The sequence below is a fragment of the Rutilus rutilus genome (genome assembly GCF_951802725.1).
Source record: "Rutilus rutilus genome assembly, chromosome: 3".
Lineage (NCBI taxonomy): Eukaryota > Metazoa > Chordata > Actinopteri > Cypriniformes > Leuciscidae > Rutilus > Rutilus rutilus.
The window spans coordinates 52,499,279-52,526,686 of NC_140211.1; the positions used below are offsets into that span (position 1 = coordinate 52,499,279).

The window sequence follows — 27,408 nt, forward strand, 5'->3', positions numbered from 1 at the left end:
ACGTTGGTGGACAGCCATTTTCAGATCTCTCCAGAGATGCTCAATTGGGTTTAAGTCAGGGCTCTGGCTGGGCCATTCAAGAACAGTCACGGAGTTGTTGTGAAGCCACTCCTTCGTTATTTTAGCTGTGTGCTTAGGGTCATTGTCTTGTTGAAAGGTGAACCTTCGGCCCAGTCTGAGGTCCAGAGCACTCTGGAGAAGGTTTTCGTCCAGGATATCCCTGTACTTGGCCGCATTCATCTTTCCCTCGATTGCAACCAGTCGTCCTGTCCCTGCAGCTGAAAAACACCCCCACAGCATGATGCTGCCACCACCATGCTTCACTGTTGAGACTGTATTGGACAGGTGATGAGCAGTGCCTGGTTTTCTCACCACATACCGCTTAGAATTAAGGACAAAAAGTTCTATCTTGGTCTCATCAGACCAGAGAATCTTATTTATCACCATCTTGGAGTCCTTCAGGTGTGCTTTCATGTGTCTTGCACTGACGAGAGGCTTCCGCCGGGCCACTCTGCCATAAAGCCCCGACTGGTGGATGGCTGCAGTGATGGTTGACTTACTACAACTTTCTCCCATCTCCCGTCTGCATCTCTGGAGCTCAGCCACAGTGATCTTTGGGTTCTTCTTTACCTCTCTCATCAAGGCTCTTCTCCCCCGATAGCTCAGTTTGGCCGGACGGCCAGCTCTGGGAAGGGTTCTGGTCGTCCCAAACGTCTTCCATTTAAGGATTATGGAGGCCACTGTGCTCTTAGGAACCTTAAGTGCAGCAGAAATTTTTTTGTAACCTTGGCCAGATCTGTGCCTTGCCACAATTCTGTCTCTGAGCTCTTCAGGCAGTTCCTTTGACCTCATGATTCTCATTTGCTCTGACATGCACTGTGAGCTGTAAGGTCTTATATAGACAGGTGTGTGGCTTTCCTAATCAAGTCCAATCAGTATAATCAAACACAGCTGGACTCAGATGAAGGTGTAGAACCATCTCAAGGATGATCAGAAGAAATGGACAGCACCTGAGTTAAATATGAGTGTTACAGCAAAGGGTCTGAATACTTAGGACCATGTGATATTTCAGTTTTTCTTTTTTAATAAATGTGCAAAAATGTCAACAATTCTGTGTTTTTCTGTCAATGTGGGGTGCTGTGTGTACAATAATGAGGAAAAAAATGAACTTACATGATTTTAGCAAATGGCTGCAATATAACAAAGAGTGAAACATTTAAGGGGGTCTGAATACTTTCCGTACCCACTGTATATACTCTTCGGCCACTTTATTAGGTACATCTTGCTAGTATCGGGTTGGTCCCCCTTCTGCCTTCAGAACTGCCTTAATTCTTCATGGCATATATTCAAAGGTTCAGGAAACATTTCTCAGAGACTTTGGTATTTTTGGAAGTAAGAGATTAGATATTTTTCTCACTGCATATTGAGCAAACTGACCTTCATCTGAATGACACCATGTCTCGGTATGCTCTCAAACACGTAGATGATGTCAGAAGAAGAAGTGTCTTTGTCGTGAGCGCTAAGCACAGCACTGGAGATCAGTCTGGACTCCCCAGCCTCCATCTCAAGGCCAGTGTTCCTGCAAATAAATTATAGTGTGTTTTTCTTTTCCACAGAGACTTACCACTTAATGTGATAGGCTATAATGTCTTCAACATTTATGGTTTGAATGTATTGAGTAGTGAGCAATTCATAATCATGTTACAAGAAATAAACTAATGTATAATTTATTGATGAATAATGGGAAAGTATGATTCACTTCAATGATATTTATCTGCAATTACCGGATAATTTGTGGCTCCTCATCATTGACAGGCAATACTTTAACCTGCACGTGTTTCTGGAGCTGGTGCTTTCCGTCAGAGAGCCTAACAATAAATCCGTCCTGCTCACTCTCAGAGTCATCGTGCATGTACATCAGAGTCATGCCTGAGGACAGAGCAACACAAAATATATTGTCTGATATATTATTAAAAAACAAAACAAAACGAAAAGGTTGGGGACGCATTAAATCATGCAACAAGGACTATTAAATTCATCAAAAGTGAGAGTAAAGACATTTTCTGTGATATAACATATCACTCAGTATATATATATACACATATACACAAAATGCCAAACCAAAATGCCTACTACTACCGCGGGTGTGCCGCTGCGTGTATAACCCAGTCACATTTGACACTCGTTTGCGAAATCACCAATATGTGGCGCAAAGGGACTTGGAACACTCAGTAATTGTGACGTTTTTACTTGTAAATGAAGATAAAATAATGAAATGACTGGTAATACAGGTATATATATATTACAAATAGACTATATCATCAATATCTGTTTTGACTGTAGTCAAAAGAAAAACGTAAAAGATTTTAAAGTACCACTCCTGAGGTCGTCCATAGTGAAGTGCTCCACAGAGATCTCAGATCCGCGTTTGTAATGCGTCACATCATTGCCGTGAGGGACACTCATGATGGAGCCGTGCTGAGGCTGCTGGACTATGCTGAACATTAAACGGTCTCTGGGAACATCAAGATCCACCGCACTGATTATAGATGGGTCCAACTCTTTCATGTCTCCCTCCCGAACCTAAAAGACAAACGTTGGTCATCACACCTCAACTGATTAGAGCAGTGTTTCTTGATACAGATCATGCCAAATGTATACACACAAACCTACTCGCTTTATTCAGTTATTTAGCTGTTATATACAAGTCTCTGACTGACTATCTCCTCAAAGTTTTACTTCAAAGTACAATCACTGTGTTTTAATAATCATTTGTTGTGCTTTAAAGAAGTACACTAAGTTTGATGTGTTGACTAACATACAAAGCACATGTAAAAGGCTTGATTATCATTTTAAAGGGATAGTTCATAGTTCATTCTCGTGTTACGCAGCACGTTTGAGCTTCTGGAGGAACCAATGAGGTTCATTCTCGTATTACGCAGCACGTTTGAGCTTCTGGAGGAACCAATGAGGTTCATTCTCGTATTACGCAGCACGTTTGAGCTTCTGGAGGAACCAATGAGGTTCATTCTCGTATTACGCAGCACGTTTGAGCTTCTGGAGGAACCAATGAGGTTCATTCTCGTATTACGCAGCACGTTTGAGCTTCTGGAGGAACCAATGAGGTTCATTCTCATGTTACGCAGCACGTTTGAGCTTCTGGAGGAACCAATGAGGTTCATTCTCGTATTACGCAGCACGTTTGAGCTTCTGGAGGAACCAATGAGGTTCATTCTCGTGTTACGCAGCACGTTTGAGCTTCTGGAGGAACCAATGAGGTTCATTCTCGTATTACGCAGCACGTTTGAGCTTCTGGAGGAACCAATGAGGTTCATTCTCGTATTACGCAGCACGTTTGAGCTTCTGGAGGAACCAATGAGGTTTGTTCTCGTGTTACGCAGCACGTTTGAGCTTCTGGAGGAACCAATGAGGTTCATTCTCGTATTACGCAGCACGTTTGAGCTTCTGGAGGAACCAATGAGGTTTGTTCTCGCACCTCGAGCAGGTTCAGTTGAGCTTCTGTTTGTGTTCGCTGATCAATGTTTATATGTGAATAGAAGCCTGATGTAGCAAGGTAAGATGTTTTGGGAAGGAGGAGGCGGACATTTAAAGACTTTAATAATCATAAAATAAAACAAACACAAAACGAAAATAAAGACGGCAGCCCCTCACGGACGACTGCCGCCACATATAAAAACAAAACATTACATAAATAGTCCAGGCCTGATCCTCTCTCGTCCTTCACTGTCGTCGCTCCTCCTTTTATGCTTCTGCTCCTCCGTGAGAGATACGAGGCCGGTGCGTCGCGCAGGTGTCGCTCATCACCAATCTCGTCCTGCTCGCCACACCTCAATTAAATCTGGTCATCATATAAAGCGATCGAGTCTCTTCAGAAAATTTGGACTAAACCACTCAATTCATATGTCAAATCTCTCAGATTTCATCAAAAAGATCTTAATTTGTGTTCCGAAGATAAACGAAAGTCTTACGGGCTTGGAACGACATGAGTGAGTAATTAATGAAAGAATTCACATTTTTGGGTGAACTATCCCTTTAACTGTAATTTGTTATTTGATATTATATTTAAGTAAATCAATGTTGACCAAACCCTGTCACGCCTGAAAATAAATCCTCTTCTCATTTCTTAATTAATGGCGTATAAAGTTACCATAACTTGCATCACACTCCTTTTACTATACGAACTCATCAAGAATCTCCATACTCTATACGCATCCAGTTGTTCAGCACCAAAGCCAATGCAAGTATTCGTTTATCAACTTTAGATACGTCTCTACATTTTGACCCTTTATTAAAATGGTAATCAGTTTACTAAATTATGTAAACTTTACATTGACTGCTTCATTTCCACTTTAAGGTGATTTTAATTCTCTGATGGTTCTCATTAGGTCGTTGTGGTTAACTGATTGTGAACATTGCCATTCTTTTCTCTGTATATACAGTATGTGTTGTGCTTAGTTTAGCTGTATTAACCAGTAGTTTCATTTATTAAACCTTGTTCTATTCACAATTTATTGTCTCTGTGTTTGCAGCTCACAAATCAAAGTCACTTTGCTTTTGTACTGTTAGTGCAATATACACAGTAAGAAAGCCTTATGGCAAGAATCAGTTTTCTTAGAGTTGACAGAAGATTGTACAGTCTGCTTGGTGGACGATTGCTAGGTTAATTCTGCTACAGTTAATTCTGAAAGCTAAAACCCATTACAATTAATTACACAGTTTTCCCTTTTGAGCTAATTTGCTACACAGCTGTGTTATTTACAAGATGATCCTCTGACTGACCGTGATGTTTCTGGCCAGGAAGTCTGGAATCTCATCATTGGTCGGACTGATGATGATGTAGAACGGGACTGAAGAGGATTGCTGTTTCCCATCAGACACATGCAACATGAGCTGGTCAGTGGTCGGCTCCATCCTCTGGTGTCTAGACTGGACATAGTTAATGTGTCCATTCAACACATCCCTGTAGGTGAAAGAGGCTAAACGAGGAAAAAAAAAACAATTCAGGCTCCAGTATTACCATATAATATAACCCAATGCAATGACACCAATTTTGGCAAAGTCACATTTTAAAACAGTCAAATGCACATAACAGAACTGGCTCACCGATACTGATTCCCATGTTGCTCTTTTCAAATCCTGGACTGGGCAGGATGTTCTCTATGTAGCCAAACTGTGGAGGAGTAACCAGGATGAGCTTGAGATCTTCTGGAGCAGAGTCTTGGTCTTCAACTCTCAGATGGGTCACTGTGATAGAGGCTGACCCTCCTTCATTCACCACAAACACCTCTCCTGATGTGAGAAGAAAAAAGTGTCATGGACCCTAGCATGTCAGCAACAAGCAGCGAATGCTACAATATCCCTTGCGAAATAATGTGCTTAATGTACTTCAAATGTACTTGTATATTAAAAAAAAACTAAAAAAGTACTTGGAGACAATAGAACATATTAAAATACAAGGCCATTTAAGTGTACTTTCATGACTCTTTCTTTACACACTTAAGTGCACTTTGTCATAATGTCAAACTTTCAATGTCAAAAGTAATCAAAGTTTTAATTTAAAATACATTTTAAATCAGAATATATTATAATATTTTGTTGTGCTTTAAAGTAACAAGGGATACGAATCATTCTATAACTGAGATTATTGATATTATACTGTATCAACAACAGTGGTACTAAGAATTAATTGTAATATGTTAAACACAATTAATATCTTGTTTTATAACGTACAAAGGTTTTTACTTTCTGTAGCTCCTTAATACGTACACATACATACTGCATGTTATAATTACATCAGAAAGAAAAGCGTTCCCATTACCAACAGCAATAGATGGTGGCTGGTTGTTCACAGGATAAACGGTGATATTAAGGTCATAGACAGGCAGGGAATTCTGTATTTCAGGTGTTTGTGCACTGAATATAGTGGCTTTGTCACTGCAACAGGAAGGAAGTAGCCCTGATTCTCCATCAGAGATCACAAACGTGACAATGTCATGGCGTGGTTGTAGCCCAATCTCGTGTCCTTTGGAGTAAAATTGGTATAGATTTGTTACTTCACAGGTTTATAATCATATTTAATAAACAATATCAAATGCATTTACATACCTTTGCAAAAAAGAAATGCACAGTGATTGTGCACTTGTAGTGTACTTCAAATCTTAAAAGTAATTTTAAAAAACGGTACTTGCAGATAATATAATATAAATTAAATAAAAGGCCACTTAAGTGTACTTAAAGAAAGTAGACTTTCATGACTGTTTCTTAATCTTAACCCACTTAAGTACACTTTTAAAAAGTGCACTTTGTAATAATGTCAAATTAAATGTTTTTTTTTTTTTTTTGTTATTCAATATTACATTTAAAGTGGCTATATTTTAAATTTACTAAATTGCATCTTCACGATTGCAAATATGCAATTACATATTTTATAAAATACGTGACATACAAGTTTCAATAGAAATTATCGACATTAAAGTATACCATTATAAAGTTTACCATAAATGCTTATCAGTAGATTCAGCAGTACACTTTAACTATATTTCAAAGACAACAGAAATAATTAGGAAACTGCATATAAAGATGTACTTAAGTCCTACTTAAGTGGGTCAAAAAAGCACCTTGAAGTTTGCTAATTGCATTTAATAAAATGTTTAACTATAATAGATTATAAGTCTGCAAACATTACATCCACTTTGCCCTAGGTCATTCTTCTTTAAGAACTCTTTTTGTATGCTGAAGTGTACTTTTTCACAAGGGTAGGTCTAAATATGGTTGGATATTAAGTTCACCTACAGAAAGTGAAATATAAAAAGTGAAAGAAATACATTACTACTTTTCTTATATTACCTGTGTGTCTATAGGAAATGAAGCCAGCAGTTATATCTGCTTGAATGAAGCGGTCCACCACAATGTCATTTCTTTGAACTACCCCATAATATGGTTGTCGGGCGATCATATACATCAATGTGCTATCATCACTGTCTGGATCTGTGGCACAGATGTACTCAATGGTGATGACCACTTCCTGTCCCTCTGCACAGGCTAAAATGGGTTTCAAACCTGGCACTAGCACTGGCGCCTCATCATTGACTGGCGTCACCTGTCAAACATGCATTTGTTAGATATCTTAAAGTGTTTCTTTTGTGGTAAAAAAAAGTAATTGTAAGATAAATCTCTATTACCTTGACATGTAGTACAAAGTCAGCCATATTTATCCCATCCGTGGCAATGAATTTAATATCATCATGTTCTGTCTCAGAGCTGTCATGGCGATATCTGTTAAGACAAAATAGTTAAAACTAAAGATAATGTAGAATGAACCAGCCAGGTCAAATACTACTTAGAGTGTATAAGATGAACCCAAACAAACTATGATGAACCACATCTGACCTAACTTTTAGGCTTTTCAGATCCCTGACTGTGAAAGTCTGGCCTGGACTCATAGGTGTGCCATCCAGGAAAATACTGCCATGCTGAGGTTTCGTCTTCAGCTCCACGTGCAGAGAGTCCTCGAGTGAGTCCTGGTCCTTTAGACGCATGTGTTCTTCACTCACCCAGCTCTCTCCCCCCTCATCCACCGTCAGCTGCCTCACATGTACCTAAAGACGGAAAAAAACACATCCTAGCACTCAACTTGTGTTTTTATAGTTCTGATATCTATGATTAATAAAGTGTTATATTTTATAAGATAGTTAGTAGAATAAGATGATAAAAGGTGTAGCATTCGCACCATGCTAATTGTAAAATCAGCTGCTAACTTGAACAAGCTCAAAATAACAAAAATAATAATTATTTCTTATATTATAAAATTATATAAAATATAACACATATAAACAATATGGTGAATACATCCCTTATGAAAACAAGTAGTGCTGGGCATGATTAATCGCGATTAATCGCATCCAAAATAAAAGTTTGTGTTTATTTAATATATGTGTTTGTACTGTGTATAATTATTTTGTATATATAAATACACAATTCTGAAATTCAAGTTATGCGCACTGAACGCTGACCCTCGCGTATGCATAAAAAGTTAAGTATACTTTGGCCTTGAGTTCATAGAATCGTGACAGTAGTCTCCCCTCCCAGAAGGCCTGTCCTCGTGCCGTAACTGAATGTCCAAGTGTGGATGGAGAGAGGGGGCGCTGGAGGTGGGTGCAGAGCTGGTGACAGACAGGGATCTAGAGCAACGACTCCACCGAGGCTGAGCCGGAGGGAGGAGGGAGCTTGGAGGAGCCCTAGGGCTGATGGACCATGGTGGAGCCGAGGGAGCACACAGCCGGGACAGAGCTGAATGGTTGACAGGCCAAGGTAGAGACATGGGCCTGGAGGGCCGAGGTGAAGCTGGGGAATCCACAACACCATGCCAAACTGGAGATCGGGAAGCCAGAGGCGGAGCCATAGAGTTGCATAGAACAAGTGGCATGGCAAGAGCCGAGGAGTTGGACGACACCAGAGGAGAAGGTGTATCCAAGAGAATGGATGGAACCAGCAGAATGTAAGAGACCAGAGAGTTGGGATGGACCGAATGGGATGCAGGAGCTAGGAGACTGGGGGAGGGAGGAGGAAGAGGAAGAGGATGGACTCCGGATGGGACTGGCGGAGGAGGAGTAGGGAGTAGGTACTAGGGAGGGAACTGGATCAGCTCACCACAGGTCTATCAGACTGGGCAGTGTGCACAAACTCCAGGACAACCCAGTTGGCAGGCTATCGCTCCAAGACTGGAATGGCGGGCCGGCTCTGGCTCCAGGATTGATGCGGTGGCTGCCTCTGGCTCTGTAGCAAGAGTCGGCTCTAAGTCGGCTCTACTTGGACCATGACAGACAAGGGCTTGGGCTCAAGGTCTGTGGTGGCCTCGGGCTCTATTTCTGGGTCCGTGGCAGGTGCGGGGCTGACAGGCTCCTCCTCCCCTGCCTTGCCGATGGTGAGAGGGGAACAGCAGTGCAGGAGCAACAACTCCACATAATCCACAAAAGTCCCTTTGAGCACAATATCCAGGCATCCCTTGGACTGCTCGTTTTGAACCAGTGTAAAAGAAAACACAGAGGGAGTGGTCAACATAGGAGTTTTTAAAAAAAATCCTTGTGTGGTCCTCAAGGGAGCAGTCGAGGTGGAGGAGACCTGACAAAGAACAAGAACTGACAAAGGACAACGGAAACACATGGCTATAAATACAGGGGTAGAAAAAGCCAACCAAACTGGACACAACTGAAACTAATGGGTAACTATAGAAACAAACGAGGACATAATGTGTAACCAGGGAAACCGAAAATAACATTGAGAGCGGTCCACTCAAACATATCAATCTCTTTCCGGCTCAAAATAAATCTATATCTCAATCTCTTTTTTGGACATTTTACAGTGAAAATTTTGATTTCTTCGAGTAGAAAAGTAAAAGCTCAACTCTACTCAATAAGTACCACTAGCAAGCACTATACTGTAATTATTATCTGTTCTGGATTGGGTAGATGAGGGCTACCTCTGGTGCCAGGTTATCCACTGGCAGAATCGTTATGTTGAAGCAGATTCCAGCGGTCATGCTGCCTTGCTGGTTGGTCACCGACAGGATAAACTGGATGTGCTGGGGGTAGGGTCCAATGTCCAGGATGGGAGGCATGTAAGCAACTTTCATGTAGTTGACTGCATTCTATAAAGAGAGGATCATTTACAGCTTCGGTTGCTTTGGGAAAAATTATATGTCTAACTCCAGATCAAAGTATTTACCTGAGTGAAAAGTCTAAGCATCGGGGCGTTTGGGTCCTTTTTAAATTTTGGGATGCTATCAACCAGAAACAACCTTCCTGCATCAGACCCTCTGTAAATCAAAATGTACTAAGCATTAACATCACTCCGAATTCCTTCAGCACATACATGTTGAGTTATATGCAGCAGGCTTGAATTGAACGCGTCCTGCTGTGGACCTCATAGGCTTCTAGTTTAATTGTGTACCCATAGGTGGTGCTGTAGAAAGGTGGGGTGGTTACGGTGTATGTGAGCTCACTATCTGGTGACTCCAAGTCAACAAAGTGCAGCTGTTGCTTGGTCAAGTAGGTGACATCAGTCTCATTGACAACCAAGTGCCTGGTCACACCCGGTGCCTCTTGTGGAGGCTGATCAGGGACTGGCTGGATTTGAATCACAATGACCTGCAAAGATTACCTGGTTAGTGAATAACATGTGAACTCTGAGGAAAGTCAGATTAGAGGAAACAGCAAAAATATGCTAAAACCTCAAAGAGGGGATGTTTAGGAAATCTGGAACTTACCTGAGGCTCTGAAAGATTAGGAGGGTCATGAAAATCAGAGAGCACCACCTCAAAAGAGTCATCAAACACCTCACTGCCTGAGTGCCGATAGTAGATGATGGAATGGAAGAGGTCCTTCTGAAGAAAACGGTAAACAGGGTATCCTGAAAAAAAAACACATACAAAAAAAACAACTTTGGTTCAACTTTATTTTAAGGTGTCATTGTTACAGTGTAATTATATATTTAAGTACTGAGTAATATTAAGCAACTACATGTACTTACTATAGGGTTAGGCTAGGATTAGGATTTGGTTGAGGGTTAGTCGCATGTAATTGCGCATCATTTACTGTTATTACTATGGTAAGGACATATGTAAGGACACTGTAAAATAAAGTGTTACCAAAACTTTTTGCAGTGGTATTTAAAGGATGCCTGAGGACACTCAATTCCCCAAGAATGAATTAGATTTTTCACATGCTCTAAAGAAAATGTGAATGCTGTTTGTTGGGGGTTGTGGGTGATTTGCTAGTTAGTTGCTATGGTGTTACTAGGTGGTTTCTATGGAGCTCTATACGGCTTATAGGGCGTTGCTACAATAGGTGGTTGCGAGGGAGTTTTCGGTGGTTTCTAGGAAGTGTGTTATGATATTATGGGATGGTTAGTAGGGTGTTACTAGGCGGTAGCTAGGGTGTTCTGGGTGGTTACTAGTGAGTTGCTAGTTTGTTTGAAGGGTTTTATGATTGGCTTTTAAGGCAGTCGCTAAACTGGTTACCTCGGCATTACAAGACGGTGCTAGAGTGTTCTAGGTGGTTAATATATAAAGTGAAATTAATTGATTTGGCTCATACTACTAATCTAAAAACATGCTTTATGAGTATGCTCTAGTTTTCCTACAACCCTTTTCCTCACCTGTTATCCCAGGACCAGGAATCTTCATGATTTCCCCTGCGTGAGGAGGTCTGGTGATGTTGAACATGATGTAGTCATCACTTGAGTCCATATCACAGGCTTGCAAAATGGATCCTCTCAAAAGACCCGTCTGACCTTCAGACAGCTCCAGCACCATATTGGTAATGAGGAAGGGTGGACTGTCATCTTTGGGCAGGACGTTGATGGGAAACTTGTGTCTAGTTTGATGTAAGCCATCAGTAATCCGGAAAACTATATAATCTTTAGTAGTGTCACTGTCATCATGATGGTAGTGTACCACACCATCCTTAATATCCTTCACAGTGAACATGAAACCTTTTCCACCTAACATACAGATAAACATGCAGTGGTAGTGAGAAGTGCAAAATGCAAAGATGTGACTAAAATGTGAGTCAACTGATATAACAGATTCATATTTCCAAATTGGGGAGTTGGGAAATCATCTTATGTGTACCTCTAACAGTTAGTCTGCCATGCTGCAGGCCATCCACAGTGATGATCCTCACAGCCTTCAGGTTGTCATTGTCAACAATCTGCAGCTGATCCCATGTGATTGGACGAGACTGACCTTCCAACAGACTGAGACCTATTCATTTGATAGAAATAGCGAGAAACTCATTTGTCTGGCATTCATTACACATCCTAATCTTTTAGATTATCAGGTACTGTAATTTTCAGAGTTTTCCTTCGGGTTCAATTAATTGTCTGGGATTGATGATATTTCCGTGGCATTTAATCACCACACTCACTGCGGTTTTGTGTGATCTTTAATAAAGAAAGTTAATTTAATTTCACAAATAGCCCACTACCATTCAGTGTGATTTTGGCAAGTATGACATATTCTTCTAATATAACATGTTCCCTTAGTATACTTGAGCGTACATTTAAACTTAAGGCAATTCAATAAAAAGTATTGTAGTTTATATTTAGATTAAATGCCATTAATGCCTTTTTTTGTCCCACTTAAGTAGGACATATCTTTATATGAAAATTACTTTTTGTTGTCTTAATAGCCTGTCTTAAAATTGTCTAAATATTGTTAAAGTGTACTGCCGAATTTACTGACAAGCATTTAAGGTTAAAAAAAAACCTTTAAATGTCATTTCTATTGAAACTTGCATTTCATGTATTTAAATACATTTGTAATGATGAAGTTGCAATTTAGTACATTTAAAATATTAATATTAGCTTTAAATGTGATATTGAATAACTCTACAGTTAAAATTATAATCAAATACTCTACATATACTTCAGTATGTTAGTCAACACATCAAAATTAATGTACTTCTTTAAAGCACGAATACATATTATTAAAACATAATGATTTAAAAAGTACTTCCAGGTAATAAGCCTTTAATTTGACTTTTTAACAAAGTGCACTTTTTAAAAGTCTATTTAAGTGTGTTAAAAAGCATAGTTATTATTTAGTTTTTTTTAAATAAATAAATCTTACACCCAAAATAACATCAGTTTGGACATCTAAATTTGCTTTAAAGCTAAACTTATTTCATTTACATGGAACAAGTCCTATTTTGGGGGAGGGGAATTTCCGTCTTTCAAATGTTCTGTTTAAGAAAAGATTCTTAAGCAAAGCACTGAGATGAGAACAGAGCAACATGTAAATATGTATATGAAAATGATGCACAATACAGACCCATGTTCCATGATACTCTTGGTGCATTAGTATCAGCTGTCCTGATTGACACATGCACCACCACAGGCTGGCTTTTCTCAAAGTAGAAATCATGCACCTCAAACTCCACCTAGTAGAAATTAACAATACATACTGCATTATCGAGTTAAAGAAAATAATTCTGTTTAACATCAAGTCAGTATAGTTCCCCTGCAGAAAAAAAAGAAGTGCTAAATTGTATTGAATGTGCACTTGTAGTGTACTTCAGATCTTATAAGGGTAGACTTCCATGACTATGTTTCTTAACTTAGTTTTAAAGCTTATGTTTTATTTATCTTTTATTGTGCTTTAAAGAAGTGCATTTCTTTTGATTTGTTGACTAACATACCAAAGCACATGTAGAGTACTTTATTATAATTTTAACTTTAGTGTGTTGTTTGATATTACATTTATAGTTAATATTTGCAGTGTCAGGAAAAAAAATTACATTCGGTTCACACTTTAAAATATAATATTTAAGTACTCTGTAAAAGTATGCTTAATCGTATCTTTTCCAGAAGGGTTACCTCGTAGTTCCTACGCTGCGTGTGACTGGAGTTTGGAGGCTGGTAGCTGATCAGCATGTCGTTGAGATCCATCCAGGAGAAGGAGGAGATGGGTTTGGTGTGATCAGACAGATGAGTAATGAAGCCCTCATTTGGGGGGTTAGTGATGTTGAACACCAGCCTCTGTTTGGGCGTCTCATCATCCTCCGCATCCAGAGTTGCCGTGGAGAGAGGAGTCAGAATGAACTGGTCCACCTCTAAGATGAACATGGACATAAAAGCAGGCTTGGGCGGCTGGTTGGGCATCGCGTCTTTAATGGTTACCGGGATCCAGGCCTGCTCTGACTGAATGGGAGGTGAGCAGAACTAGTGTTAATAATGTAGTAACAAAAAACTCCTTTAATTAAAAAATGCTTTTATTTTAGGATGGTACACCTGAATTATGCTTCTGCTACGAGTGTCTATGAGATCCAGTCTAATTGCGATGTAATCTATGTCTGGAGATGGAGGGTCGATGTGGTGGTAACGGATGCCCATCATGAGGAAATCATTGCATGGTACTTTGATGATCTTCAGCAGTTTAAGACCCTTCAGACAGTCGTCACTTTTACAATGAGCTCGAGCTTTATTATCTGCAGGGGGACAGAGAAAATGATGTCCCGATATTATACTACAAAACAGATTAGTAGTTTTTTCCACCAGATATTATAATGCTCAAATGAAATCAAGGTATATTTTGAAGTATTTTCAAGAACACTTATGGTTAGAAGTTTGGAACAATTCAGCATAATAGTTTCTGAGGTATCATGTGACACTGAAGACTGGAGTAATGACTGGTGAAATTTCAGCTTTGCATCACAGGAATAAATTACATTTGATTGATTGATTTAAATTGTAATAGTATTTCACAATATTAATGTTTTTGCCACAATATCACAATATTAATATTAAATAAATAAGGTGATACTATCAGCTGTTCTGCTAAATCGAAACAGGTCGTTCGCAAAATTCCATTATATTCCTTCCAATCCAAAAACTGTCTGCCAAAAATACAGTTTATTGTACAGTGTATAATTGTATTAAGATAACAATTTGGGTTAAAAGTTGCCACTAAAGTGAATTTATGACCTAATGGAATATTTTAGCAACCTTTAGGTTTCCTTTCACATGAATTTGACCTGATGGAATCATTTTTAAAGCGCATTTGTGCATTAGGAAAGTAGGAAAACTGGTCAAATATTATTATGTTATGCTTTTACCCAGCTGTCTTCGAAGAGGAACAAAGCTATCTGGTTCATCTCCTCTCGGCCCCTCCGGTTTCTCCGGTTCCCCGGTGACTAGTTGACCGTGAACAGGTAGATGTGTCTCCAAAGTTGTCATCTGAACTGTGCACTCAATATTATGTCGGTGTTCATAGTGGAAGGACACAACATTACCGTCTAGGATATTGGAGAGGCCATAAAACTCTGGCACCTCGAGACTCTGTGATCCAAACCTAATCACATTACAGTCAGGCTCCATGATTTCAACACTGAGAGAGAACAGCTCACTGTAGGTCTCTGTCTCTGTAAATCTAAACATAAAGAAGTCTTCATGAAATGTCCATATTCTTAAAGACAAAAAGTTTACAATCTGTCTTTTAATACAATGTCTTCCACAAATATTTCCATTTACTGTATTTATTTACAGCAGCATGAAAAACGTACCTGTACAGACGAAGTTTAACAGTATCCTCTTTTAAAATCGGACATCCATTATGAGTGTATTTCACTTCATCAGCCAAAAAGTGACAGTCAAAAACCTATCAAATGAGAAATAGTTGTGGAAAGAACAGAAATTAAAGGTGCAGTAAGCGATTTCTGAGAAACGCTGGTGAAAGTTGTCAGGAGTTATTAAATAATGAAGAACATGGGACAGGAGTAGCAAACTTCATCCATCTTTATTACTCTTTCACTTCTGTTCTCAGACACATTAGGCAACGTCAGTACACAACACTTTAAAATATCAGTCACAATATATTTCACTTATGAACACAACAACAGTGGATTGGACCGAGCGCCACAACACTCTTGTAGCCAATCAGCAGCAGGGGGTGTGTCCACTCATGATAGGGGAGGAGAGAGAGAGAGAGAGCAAGAGGGAGATTTAAAGAAAGACTGTAGAAAGAGAGATGGCTGAGAGACATTACACAAGAGAAAAGAGAAATATCACTGGAAAAAGAAGGGTTATGATCAGACAAGAGCTTTAGGACCCGCATTAAAATTAGAAAAGCTTTCCAGTGCTGGAGAGACCGAAGCGGGAAGGCCTGAAAAAGGACGCAGAGGTTGTTTCTGCTCCATATGTGAGTAACATTGGGTTTGCTATGTTTCACAGAACCAACAGGACAGTTTTGAGTGTCGAGCTTGTGTGCTGCTGGTGACTTACAACAAACTCCTGCTTGTATATACTCTTGTGTACTCGATGTTCATTTTATGTTCCTCCATGTCATTTGTTAATCATCTTCGCTTTATTTTATTTTGCCTCGCTTTTAAATATCGCTTTAAATATCAACATTGTTTCTCAGAAATCGCTTACTGCAACTTTAACTTAAAGTAGCACCACACAATCCTGATATACCTAATAACCTGTTATGAACTGTTATTGCATTAACAAACCTGAATTACAATCAGAAAAGAAAAAAATACATATTGTTAATTATGTGGTGCTCTGGGAGTATGGGGTTCGGGGCCCTTTGCTAAGGGCTATCCGGTCCCTGTACGACCGAAGCAGGAGCTTGGTTCGCATTGCCGGCAGTAAGTCAGACTTGTTCCCGGTGCATGTTGGACTCCGGCAGGGCTGCCCTTTGTCGCCGGTTCTGTTCATAATTTTTATGGACAGAATTTCTAGGCGCAGCCAGGGGCCGGAGGGGGTCAGGTTTGGGGACCACACGATTTCATCTCTGCTCTTTGCGGATGATGTTGTCGTGCTGGCCTCATCAAACCAGGACCTCCAGCATGCACTGGGACGGTTTGCAGCCGAGTGTGAAGCGGCTGGGATGAGAATCAGCACCTCCAAATCCGAGGCCATGGTTCTCAGTCGGAAAAGGGTGGTTTGCCCGCTTCAGGTTGGTGGAGAGCTCCTGCCTCAAGTGGAGGAGTTCAAGTATCTTGGGGTCTTGTTCACGAGTGAGGGAAGGATGGAACAGGAGATTGACAGGCGGATCGGTGCAGCTTCTGCAGTAATGCGGTCGCTGTACCGGTCTGTCGTGTTGAAGAAGGAGCTGAGCCGCAAGGCGAAGCTCTCGATTTACCAGTCAATCTACGTTCCTACTCTCACCTATGGTCATGAGCTGTGGGTCATGACCGAAAGGACAAGATCCCGGATACAAGCGGCCGAAATGAGCTTTCTCCGCAGGGTGGCTGGGCGATCCCTTAGAGATAGGGTGAGAAGCTCGGTCACTCGGGAGGAGCTCAGAGTAGAGCCGCTGCTCCTCCACATCGAGAGGGGTCAGTTGAGGTGGCTCGGGCATCTTTTCCGGATGCCTCCTGGACGCCTTCCCGGGAAGGTGTTCCGGGCATGTCCCACCGGGAGGAGACCCCGGGGAAGACCTAGGACACGCTGGAGAGACTATGTCTCCCGGCTGGCCTGGGAACGCCTCTGTGTCCCCCCGGAAGAGCTGGAGGAAGTGTCTAGGGAGAGGGAAGTCAGGGCATCCCTGCTTAGACTGCTGCCCCCGCGACCCGGCCCCGGATAAGCGGTAGAAGATGGATGGATGGATATTGTTAATTAAAATTTAAACTATTAAAATTGTCACACAGAGTGTGAATTGTTTTAATTATTTGAAATAAAGCTGAAATAAAATAAAATACAAATATTAGATGAAAAACTTTAACTTTAAGAAAAAAAACTTGTGTCAACATCTTTCGACATGATGCCGCTGAATTGCAGAGCTGAGGCAAACATATCCACATCACTCTGATCAGATGCTTTCTTAACCGCCGCTTTCTCATCGCTGTCATTTTTGTTGTGTGTTTATTTTGTTATTGAGAGGAGAGCGCACAGCACATATTTACAGATTCATCTAAACGTCGCTCCCAGCAGCGTGGACGGCGTCGGGATGTTCGTTAATAGCATATTGCTGCAAAGGTATTTCCAACTTCTTTTGACTACATAGCAAAGAGCGAAAAAATAACTTCGCCAGGGGCATTGAATCACGTTCAGTCTTTTATATGTTACGAGTGCGAGCACAAGCAATAAGTTGCTGGCTGCAGTTCACTTAATGGCCACCGGTGTCACTAAAAACAATTCTACTTTTAGCCCCTTTAAAGTAAAACTTTTAATTTGACATTATTACAACAAAGTATGTTAAGAAACAGTCGTGCAAGTTTACTCTCTTTAAGTACACTTTTGTGAATTTTTTTCCATATTATATTATCTGCAAATACAGTTTTTTTTTTAAATATACCTTTAACATTAGTGCACATTCAAAACAAAATACAATTAAGCACATTTCTTATTCACAAGGGTAGTTCTTCAGATATCAAATGCTCTCAGATGAAAAAGCTTTTGGCATGTTCATCACTGAAAGTTTGTTGGATAATACGAAGAGAGAAATGCATGCAGAAATAATGAACATTGTTTACCTGTGGGGACAGTGTGCCGACCCGCTGTGTAATGGGCTCGTTCAGCACAACTTCCAGCTTGCAGGCATCCTTGTCTCTGGGTATATGAAACTGCAAGTCCCCCTCCTGCAGAAAGACTGACTGTCCCCTCTTTACCTTAAGACCAAGATTGTTTTTTACCAGAGAGCCCTGAATCTGGTGGAGAAGTCCCAGCATGAGGACAGGCAAATATGTCCTGTCTATTGCAGTCATTCTGTTCAGTTTGTGTGGATCAGGACCTCTGTGTTGATGGAGTGGACAAATCTACAGGAGGAACAGTTGTTTGGTCTTGCTCTGTCCACAGAATGTTATCATACAAAGTCATCTCCACTTTTTCTTGATATTAATCTGAGACAATTAGTTTCAGTTCATGGATCAGTATCCCGCTCTCTCTCCATTCATCACATGAGATGTGATATCTGAAAATAAAACAGACAAAAATATTATTACACTTTATTACACTTTCACAAAGGTCAAAGGAAATGAAGGCTATTTTTAGGATTTTCCTGCATAATTGCATTAATATTATTATTAATAATAATCAACATTCATATTCAAGAAAGACATTTATAGCCCAAATCTTTTTGGTGGGGGGAGATGGGACCTAGAGAAGGAATAGGGGGAGGGGAACCACTGCTTTAGTGCAAATATATATATATATATATATATATATATATATATAAAATCATTCTCATTAATTTAATGTAAACAACATCCTTTAATGTATGTGTTTGAATGTGTTTAATATTTTTAGAATACTTTTTGTATTACATTTATGACACTAACAAGAATCACCAAAGAATAATTTGGACCGCACCAAAAACTTAAATCTGCAGATGCATAAGAACACATTGGTGAAGAGTACATGCATATGCACATATGTATTGTAAACATGTATAATGTATTGTTCATAACAGTTTTATTTTGTGGTGGTGAAATATGATCTGCACATGGTCAGGAGATGTTTTTTGTGAGATTCACAAGTAAAGAATGGCAAAAATTGGAAAGAAGATACAACTCTTCAACTGATCCAACAAATAACTGGCAAAAGAAGGAATTTAGGAATCACATTCTCCTCAGTTTAAGGCTAAAACGTCTCTATCACCTCTCTCTGACATGTTTGTTGAATGATAGGGGAAAAACTCCTTCCGAGCCCAGTCCTACTGAGGTGAGATGTCAACTTTAGAAAATGACCTTTGACCCTAAACAATCCCCAGGCCCTGGAATGGCCAGTTTGGAGATTGAGACTGTCTGATCTGTCAGCACTGAACACACTGCTAAAGATCCTTAGTTCTTCCACCTGCGGTTAAATAAGCCATTAAAACGCTGGCTCAAGTGAATGATAAATGCTTTCCACCTTACAGCTTCATTCGGACTCATGCAGTAATGCAGTAATATTATTCAAAATGATCAACTCCAGACTCCAAGCATTCTGAAATATTTTTTTCCCCCATGGTTTATTAATCAAATTTGTTTTATCAATACAAAATTAATTTAAGACAGATTTTTGGCTCTTTAATTATTTTGCAAGTTACTTCAAAACAAAACAATGAAAAACCCAGTGGATTTGTACAGTACATTTCTACGAATTTGAGCTCACTGGGTCACATTTGTCAAGTCTAGCAGCAATACATCTGGAATTAGTCCGCCTTTGTTTACTTACTAACGTGTTTTCTTTTAAAGGCCTCTCCTCTTTTCTTCCTGCTGTCTTCCTCCATTGGAAAACCCAATTTTCTAAGATTGTTCCACAGCCTCAGGCTAAAAGTCTAATCTAGTGTTTCATAGCTTAAAAAACAAGATGGTCAGATAGTAAGCAGCCTGTTTTGTCGGAATGGCGTGAAATTTCATAGAGGTACAAACAGGGTCTACTCAACATAAAGTCTGTGAGAAACAAAGAGAAATAACAACTCTAAAAAATAACTGAACACAAAACCATGAGCACAAAGGACAGAAACGCTAGCACAATTGCACAATTTTACTAGCACAATTGCATTATAAAATGTGAGAAGGTGGTTAACTAATACCATTTTAATCATGATGTATGGCAATATTGATAAAAAGTTAAACGTTTTCATCTTGACCATCTGCAGATGATACCTGAAACCAGATGTGGTAAATTATTCCCTGTCCTGATCCCAAACCCTTGTTTAACTCTCTTCCAGTGCAGACACCTTTAGTTTGGCATTACATCATGCTTTTCATTGAGGGAATTTCTTTTCATTTTTCTTTTCATAGGGTACCTTTGGAATACTAATTTGAACATACTACGATTTGGGACACACTATACTTCAAATTTCGAATACTATTTAGGACGGATAATATGCAAATTCAAACAAATCGGTTGAGTGAATGATTCCATGACTCATTAGTTTTATGAATCAGCTGAAAAACTCAATAAATTTGCATTTTTAACTAATAATTTAAATGAATGATTCAATGACTCACTTATAAACACACTTGTTGCAAAGTAACCAGCAGGAAGAGTCCCTGAAAAATAACAAGCACACACTGACAGTCTGACACAAACACAGTTTAACAGAAACAGTGCTGTTGCACTGTTATCAGCACTCTTGGAAAGCTGCTCGACTAATCAGTTTTGAGGACCGGAATGTCTCCAGGATAAAAAGCACACTGACTTTGAACATTTACTTAATCACTTCACTTTAGAACTGTCATGAGGATGCTGATCAACTCCACTGCCGTGATGTCATGGAAAGAGGATTTTGTGTTTTGTAAGCTAAGCTTTCACACTGCAGCCCCAGGAAGTCTATAAAAGGGAGGATTATGTATTCCCTTCACAGGTTATTCTCCAAAAAAGGACCAAATTCCTTGTTGTGCTTTGCAAAGATTAGCACTGGAAACTTTTCATGTCCCAACCATGCAGTAATAAAAGTAATTATGAAATTACATGTAAAGACGTTTTTAAGTCTTACTTGTACAGCGCCTGAAAATAGTCCCCAGCTCAGTAACTTCCAACGTGACCGGGACTAAGTTTGTCTAACCTATTAGACCTATTTTCAGGCGCTGCGCCATATCATTACGCCTGCTGCACCCATATACGGCAGCAAAGTTTCTTGATTATTACGCAGGAATGAGAGTATAGTTCCTAGCCATATCAGCCTAGAAAATCGCAACTTTTCATTTTCCGTCGGTCTTAGTACACGATGTAACTACAGAAGAGTCAAGTTTTAAATAGGAAAAATATCGAAACTCTTTGGTCATTTTTTTGAGAGAGATGCTAATGGTCCTGTCCGATTCAATGATCTATGCTAAGCTATGCTAAAAGTGGTACCGCCAGACCCGGAGTTCGCTGAATGGATTCGAAAACGGTAAAACTCAACTGTTTAACTCTGGGGGAGTTGTAAAATGAGCCTACCGGTACTTCCAAAAAAAGTGTTCGAAAATATTACATTCAGTTCGCATGTAGGTATTCTATTAAAGTATATCATTACTCTTTTTCACAAGGGAACCAACATTTAAAACCTATATGCCCAATATGCCTTACTAGATTAACTATTTTTTCTTGCAAAAAAAAAAAGTTTCTGTTCTCTGATTAATGGCTTAAAGTCCCTTATGTGCCTCTGAGTCACTTTCAGACGTTTTTGTGCGCACCACATCAAACAGACAGTGCATTCCCAACTCTCTTGTGTGATCTCACAGTTTAGAAACTGTCAACGTTGTTCTCAGGGCATGATTCTACATGCTGTACAGTCTGTGATTATATGGTTCACCCCTGTTTGGGATGTTCTCTGTAGGTTTGGAGCAAGTTCAACCGACAAGTGTTGAAGGGATCCTTCACGGGTTCAGGTAAACACCAAATTGTAATGAGGCTTGACTAGGAAAGGTTCCAGCAAAAAAAGCATTTAAGAGACAAAGACAGATTTGAGAACAAATGAAGGGGAAGTTCACAGAAATGTTTTGAACTCTTATCTTGCTCTCAGGTAGGTTGACACCTTAACAATCCCACCAGCATTTCCCCAGACCAGCTGCTGGATTCAGATGTGGAATATGAGATGCAAACATCTCACAAACACAATGGCTATTCAACCAGCCGACAAGCCGTGAGTTCACAAACGGTGCTATGTGGGTACCAGAAGATATTGTGCACATACAGAAAAAGATTTCTCATTCTCATATAACAAACATGTATAATTCCAAACAAGTGAGCCATTACTGACAACTCTTGTTTCTTATTAAAATGTAATAAAAAAAAAATTTTTAAAGAACAGGCGTAAAAAATAGTGACATTTAAAACCACAAAAGTACGACAATCCTACCAGTCACAAGCAATCAGGATTCAATTAAAGCCAGCTGATTGAAATAGCTCAAGTATGTGGATGTTATGAGAGCGTGTTTATTTGTACTGACTGGATATTACTTTAGTAACATTTGTTTGTTCATTACGATGAGGCCTGGAGGAACGGGAAGAAGTTTAGCCAATATTCACGTATACTAATGTTTTGATGTAGATATAGCAGTGATTATGAGGCTCCAGTCAGGAAAGCCCAAGGCAGGCTGGGTGGGTGGCCCAGACCCCTCTGCACTCTTTCTAAACTTCTCTCTGCTTCCATTCAAACATGTGGGGGCAGTTTTCCTGTCATCAAAACGTGCCAAGACCAAGTGTGAAAAACAACATGAGCAATGACAAAATGTGCCGTTAAATTAAAATGACCATGTATCTGTCTTTCAGCTACATAAAGTTATTAAGCAATATAATACTGAGTTAAATGAAGGTTACACAGCGTTACTGGCTTTACTACCTCAACAATGCAGCAAAAAACAAAAACATATTTATTAAAAAATGTAATCATCAATCTTCAAATAACATAAATTTACCTAAGAAGCAAACCTCCACAAGATATTAAGAAAATATGAATTATTAATTGAGAGAATGTCTTGAATGAGATATATATAATCATCATTATAATCATTGTTCACTGCTCGTAAATTACACAAACACAATTCCACAAAATGGCAAGTAACACACTGAATTAAAGTGAAATTTTAAAGTAGAAAAACTGAAATAGTATTTTCTTGTAAAACATACTAACTTGTTTTATTTACAATTGCGACATTTATTTTATTTTTTTTATTTTTTACAGTGTATTAAGGTATAAACTTTTTCTAGATTTATGCTACTTTAAGAAAATTACAAATTGGGTCAGAAAAATAAATATTCAATATACATTCTGTGAAAAAAATCTTTAATATCTCTTTAAGGATGTTTTAAGGATGTTTCAGTATTTTTACTGGAAAACAACAAAGGGTAACTGTCCTTCTTAAAAGGTGAGGTAAGGTAAACTATCATTTCCTTCCAATGGTCCTATTAGAGCTACAATTTCTGGGTCACACGGGGGGAAAAAAAGTGCGTTCCTCTCTGAGGAAGTGGGCATTCTGTACAGCTGGGACTGACTGGAGACACCGGCTGGAGCCAGCAGAAATCGGCTGCCTTTCCTCACAGCGCTGTGCACTGCTTCTCATCTCGCTAATGACAGGGTAACGAGCAGCCAACTATTTCCAAAGCAAAGATGAGCAGAGGGAAAGGGGGAGGCCTTCGCTCTCTAAACAGCTTTGGCCCCCATTTGGCAGCATACCAGCATGACCGTTCTCAGTGTTTGCAAGTGCTGAAGACTCCCAGATGAAAAAAAAAGGGAGTATGGTTATCAGTCGGGGGGATTGTTATTCTACACTCCTAAAAATAAAAGGTTCTTTATTGGTGTTGATGGTTTCACGAAGAACCTTTAACATCCATTGAACCTTTAAAATGCACAAAAGGTTCTTTACAGCAACAACAACGTTTCTTTAGAAATGTTCTTCACACTAAGAAAAAAAACGGCTCCTTAAAGAACTGACCACTGTAAGGTGGTTCTTTGGGGAGACAAAAATGGTTCTTCTATGGCATTGTTGCGAAAACCCTCTTTATTTTAAGAGTGTAAGCTTAAAGAAAGATTAATAAAGGTGCACTAGTTTAATTCATAAGGTGGACAGAGATGAGAAAGCTGTTTTAAGTGACATGCTTTCCACCTGACTTTCACCTGGATGAAGACTATACCCTGAGGGCCATTCCTCTTATGACTTAAAGTAGTTACATCCTTCTCAGCCAAACAACACTAGTTCATAAACAGGACATTATTAAGAAATTATACAAATTCACATATGGAAAACAAATAGAAGGACTCAGTGGGTTTGTGGGTTTGGGTTTTGGGTTACATGTTTTAAAATAATGTAGATTTTCCCATTATTTTTAACATTTCTCATTTGATAAAAGTTATATTCTGATATTCGGTGCCACTTTATATTAAGTATCTTTAACTACTATCTATGTACTAACATTTAAGTTAATCATTTGATACAATGCACTTATTGTATACATACATGGTTTTATGTTGTACCTATTTTGTTTTAAATACCTGCATTCATTTCTGTAACTACTGTTGACCCTTCGTTTACCCCATAAACATACCAATACCACTAAACCTTACCCATATCCCACCTCAATAGCAGCACAAGTGTTTTGCAATACTACACGAACACAATAAGTACAATGTACCTAACAATATTCTTTAAGTAAAGACACCTAACATAAAGTGTGGCCCGGGTACACAATTTACACCTTTAATTTCTTATCTTTAATCTGTTCTTAAGTTGATCTAAATGTTATTTAGTGGCATCGTTGCACATACATACACAAAACAAACACACACAGGGCACATTTACAGACAAGTTCTTACCTGAAACCATAGCACTTATAACTCCACAACTGTTTATCTTCTCCTTTTCACTCCAACGCTTTCACAGCAACGGTCTCATTGACAAGAGTCCCGATGGCAATCCTCACCCCTGCGAAGAGATGGAAGAAGTAGAGGAGGAGGAAGAGGGTGTTCTGTGGAAACTCGGAGGAGGGAGGTGGGATAGTCCTGCTCCGGAGGCTTTTAGGGAGGAGTGAGGCTGGGTATGAAGAGAGCAAAAAAAATGCAGAGGCAATCAGAAAAGAGAGGCAAACACAAACAGACAGAGATCAAAGAAAAGCAATCTACGCTCCGACCGCACCACACCATTAGATAATGACAGATCGAGGAGATCTTCCATCAAAGGGTGTCTAGATGACGCCACTGAAAACATAGCATGTTTGTTCACAAAGATCTGTGAAATCAGTTTCTAAGTGTCTCTAAATGGGTAGCTGGCAAATAATATAGGACAAACTTCAAAATAACACGAAGAAAAACTATATTTTAGGTAATGTGAAACAAGTTTTTGTTTGTCAAATACACAAAGGTAGTGGATTATGTTGTCTAATCACACCTCATGATTGTGCATTAAATATAAAAATAAGAAAAAAATTATATGTGTAAATGATCTATGTACAAGGAGGATGTCCATATGTTGAAGTCCATTGTGCTGAAGTATTTGCATAAGACACAAAAAGTGTAAAACAATAGTTGCATAAAATTTGTATTTATTTGTATTTGTGTTTATTCTATTTTGAACACCTTTTAGATTTTTGCTGTTAAAAATACTAATTAATTAGAAAACTTATATGTGGTCATAAAACGTGGTAACACTTTATTTTACAGTGTCCTTGTTACATGTAGTTACTATAGTAATACCTATAAATTAAGTACATGCAACTAACCCTAAAGCAAACCTAATCCTAACCCTAACCCTATAGTAAGAGCACGTTGTTACTTAATATTACTCAGTACTTAAATAATGTGCAATTACACTGTAACAAAGACACCTTAAAATAGATGATTTTAGAGTCTCACGAATCCTGATCATTTTGGGTCCCACTGCATTTGGTTATTTATTAACATCAAGATACAGCAAGACTAATGTAGTAGAACAATGTCCAAATGACATTGTCACACAATAACCATCAGCGTCTTCTGCACTGTGACCATTGACCTTGCAATCCCTGTTAATCTCTCATCTAAGGGTATTCTCATGGATCTTTTACTAAAACATTCTTTCTCTGTGTGTTCACAATAGCTTGCAGCAGTTACTGTAGCTCTGAACAGCATAATAGCTCTGAAGACTAAATAGACAGAACAGAGGTAAGTTGTTTAACCGGACCTCCTCACAGACGATTATCTACACTTTTCTCTTCCTGAGGTGTTAGAAATTGTTTCAAGAAGTAAGTGAGTCCAGGTCCCCTTATATACTGACGATAAGTAGACGACTATCTGCTTTCAGTTGTATAACACTCACTTTGTGTTAAACTACATCAATTACATCTGGATGTATAGCAACTAAAGTCTATGAGGAGGGTTATGGAGTCACAGGGTTAGAAAGAAATGTAATCATTTTAAAATAATACTCAAGTTTTCAAATTTTCCCAACGCCATTAATCAGTGGATATTGCCTAAGTGAGTCAGGAAAGAGTCAACAAATGCTTTTTCTGCTCTTTCTCAGTTTCCTTTCAGTCAAGTTACCATGACTGCACGGTTTTGAACACATAAGAACTAAACTAATCTCCTAAATCTCTTCTCATAAAACAGATTAAGTGACGTTTGAGGGAAAAGTCAACCATTTCAAGTGGAGAACCTCAATAGCATAGCAAAGTCAAGAAATGTGATTCTTTTTTATATAAACAGTGTATAAAGAAGTAAAATTCAAACAGCATGATATTGAAGTCACTTCAGTTGTATACAGTATTTCCACTTCCGATCTAATGTTATGGAGCCTAGCAGAGTCTAGATTTAAATCTTGCAATGCAAAAAAGGACTTTCCTCCTTTTTCTGTTGTTTTCCATTACAGATGTCTAAAAATTCTTAAATCAATACATTTACTTGAGAAGTAAAATGACTTAAGATCAAATCCGACAGAGATTTGTTCTTGTTTTAAGCATCAATAGCATCAATATTTCAGCAAACAAGAAAAGTAATTTTACTTCTCAAGTAAATGTATCTTGTTTTAAGAATGTTTAGATATTTATAAGACAAAAATACTGAGTAAGATTTGTAAATCAACTATTTAAGTATCAACAACTAACTGTAAAAATACAGTCCAATGTACCATGTTAAGATGACAGAATTTTCGATATTGATTCTTCACTTGTGATTAATTGTTGAATACATTTTTTTAAATGTCTGTATAAAATGAATGAAAAGGGTACTGGTAATTTGCAGCCAAGATATTATATATTTTTCTACAGTTTTTTAAGATCATTCTCAGGAATCTCAGAAAATGGTGCCATTTGTACCAGAAACTTGCTGTCTGTAACGGTCACCTGCTGGAGTGCCCTTGAGAGCCACCAGAGGGCACTCCACACCCGACTATTATCACTCTCTCACAAACTACATTTCCCATAACTCACTGCCCGGACTCATCATCACTGATTGCTTTCACCTGTGTCTCATCACCCTGTTAGTCTCAGCCTATTTATACCATGTTC

General features: G+C 38.9%; 2 protein-coding genes across 3 annotated transcripts in view; both read right to left on the reverse strand.

Annotated features, from left to right (window-relative positions):
* The window catches only part of frem1a (Fras1 related extracellular matrix 1a), a 35,905-nt gene extending 11,045 nt beyond the window's left edge, over positions 1 to 24,860 (reverse strand). Inside the window, exons 1-23 of one of the 2 annotated variants that reach the window (XM_084403841.1) lie at positions 24,746 to 24,860; positions 20,460 to 20,501; positions 17,997 to 18,433; positions 15,081 to 15,175; positions 14,634 to 14,947; positions 13,810 to 14,006; positions 13,396 to 13,719; positions 12,851 to 12,959; positions 11,651 to 11,782; positions 11,176 to 11,520; positions 10,286 to 10,428; positions 9,970 to 10,166; positions 9,745 to 9,835; positions 9,500 to 9,667; positions 7,411 to 7,619; positions 7,203 to 7,296; positions 6,868 to 7,120; positions 5,840 to 6,043; positions 5,125 to 5,310; positions 4,801 to 4,997; positions 2,376 to 2,583; positions 1,785 to 1,929; positions 1,438 to 1,579 (exon numbers count right to left, since the gene is read on the reverse strand). In XM_084403841.1, the coding sequence (XP_084259967.1) occupies positions 1,438 to 1,579; positions 1,785 to 1,929; positions 2,376 to 2,583; positions 4,801 to 4,997; positions 5,125 to 5,310; positions 5,840 to 6,043; positions 6,868 to 7,120; positions 7,203 to 7,296; positions 7,411 to 7,619; positions 9,500 to 9,667; positions 9,745 to 9,835; positions 9,970 to 10,166; positions 10,286 to 10,428; positions 11,176 to 11,520; positions 11,651 to 11,782; positions 12,851 to 12,959; positions 13,396 to 13,719; positions 13,810 to 14,006; positions 14,634 to 14,947; positions 15,081 to 15,175; positions 17,997 to 18,227 (3,984 nt within the window). In that variant the 5' untranslated portion in view covers positions 18,228 to 18,433; positions 20,460 to 20,501; positions 24,746 to 24,860. The remainder of the gene's footprint in view (positions 1 to 1,437; positions 1,580 to 1,784; positions 1,930 to 2,375; positions 2,584 to 4,800; positions 4,998 to 5,124; positions 5,311 to 5,839; positions 6,044 to 6,867; positions 7,121 to 7,202; positions 7,297 to 7,410; positions 7,620 to 9,499; positions 9,668 to 9,744; positions 9,836 to 9,969; positions 10,167 to 10,285; positions 10,429 to 11,175; positions 11,521 to 11,650; positions 11,783 to 12,850; positions 12,960 to 13,395; positions 13,720 to 13,809; positions 14,007 to 14,633; positions 14,948 to 15,080; positions 15,176 to 17,996; positions 18,434 to 20,459; positions 20,502 to 24,745) is intronic. The other variant, XM_084403840.1, reaches the window with a different exon arrangement.
* The window catches only part of hnf4b (hepatic nuclear factor 4, beta), a 457,854-nt gene that overhangs the window by 9,477 nt on the left and 420,969 nt on the right, over positions 1 to 27,408 (reverse strand). The gene's annotated exons all lie outside the window — the stretch shown is intronic.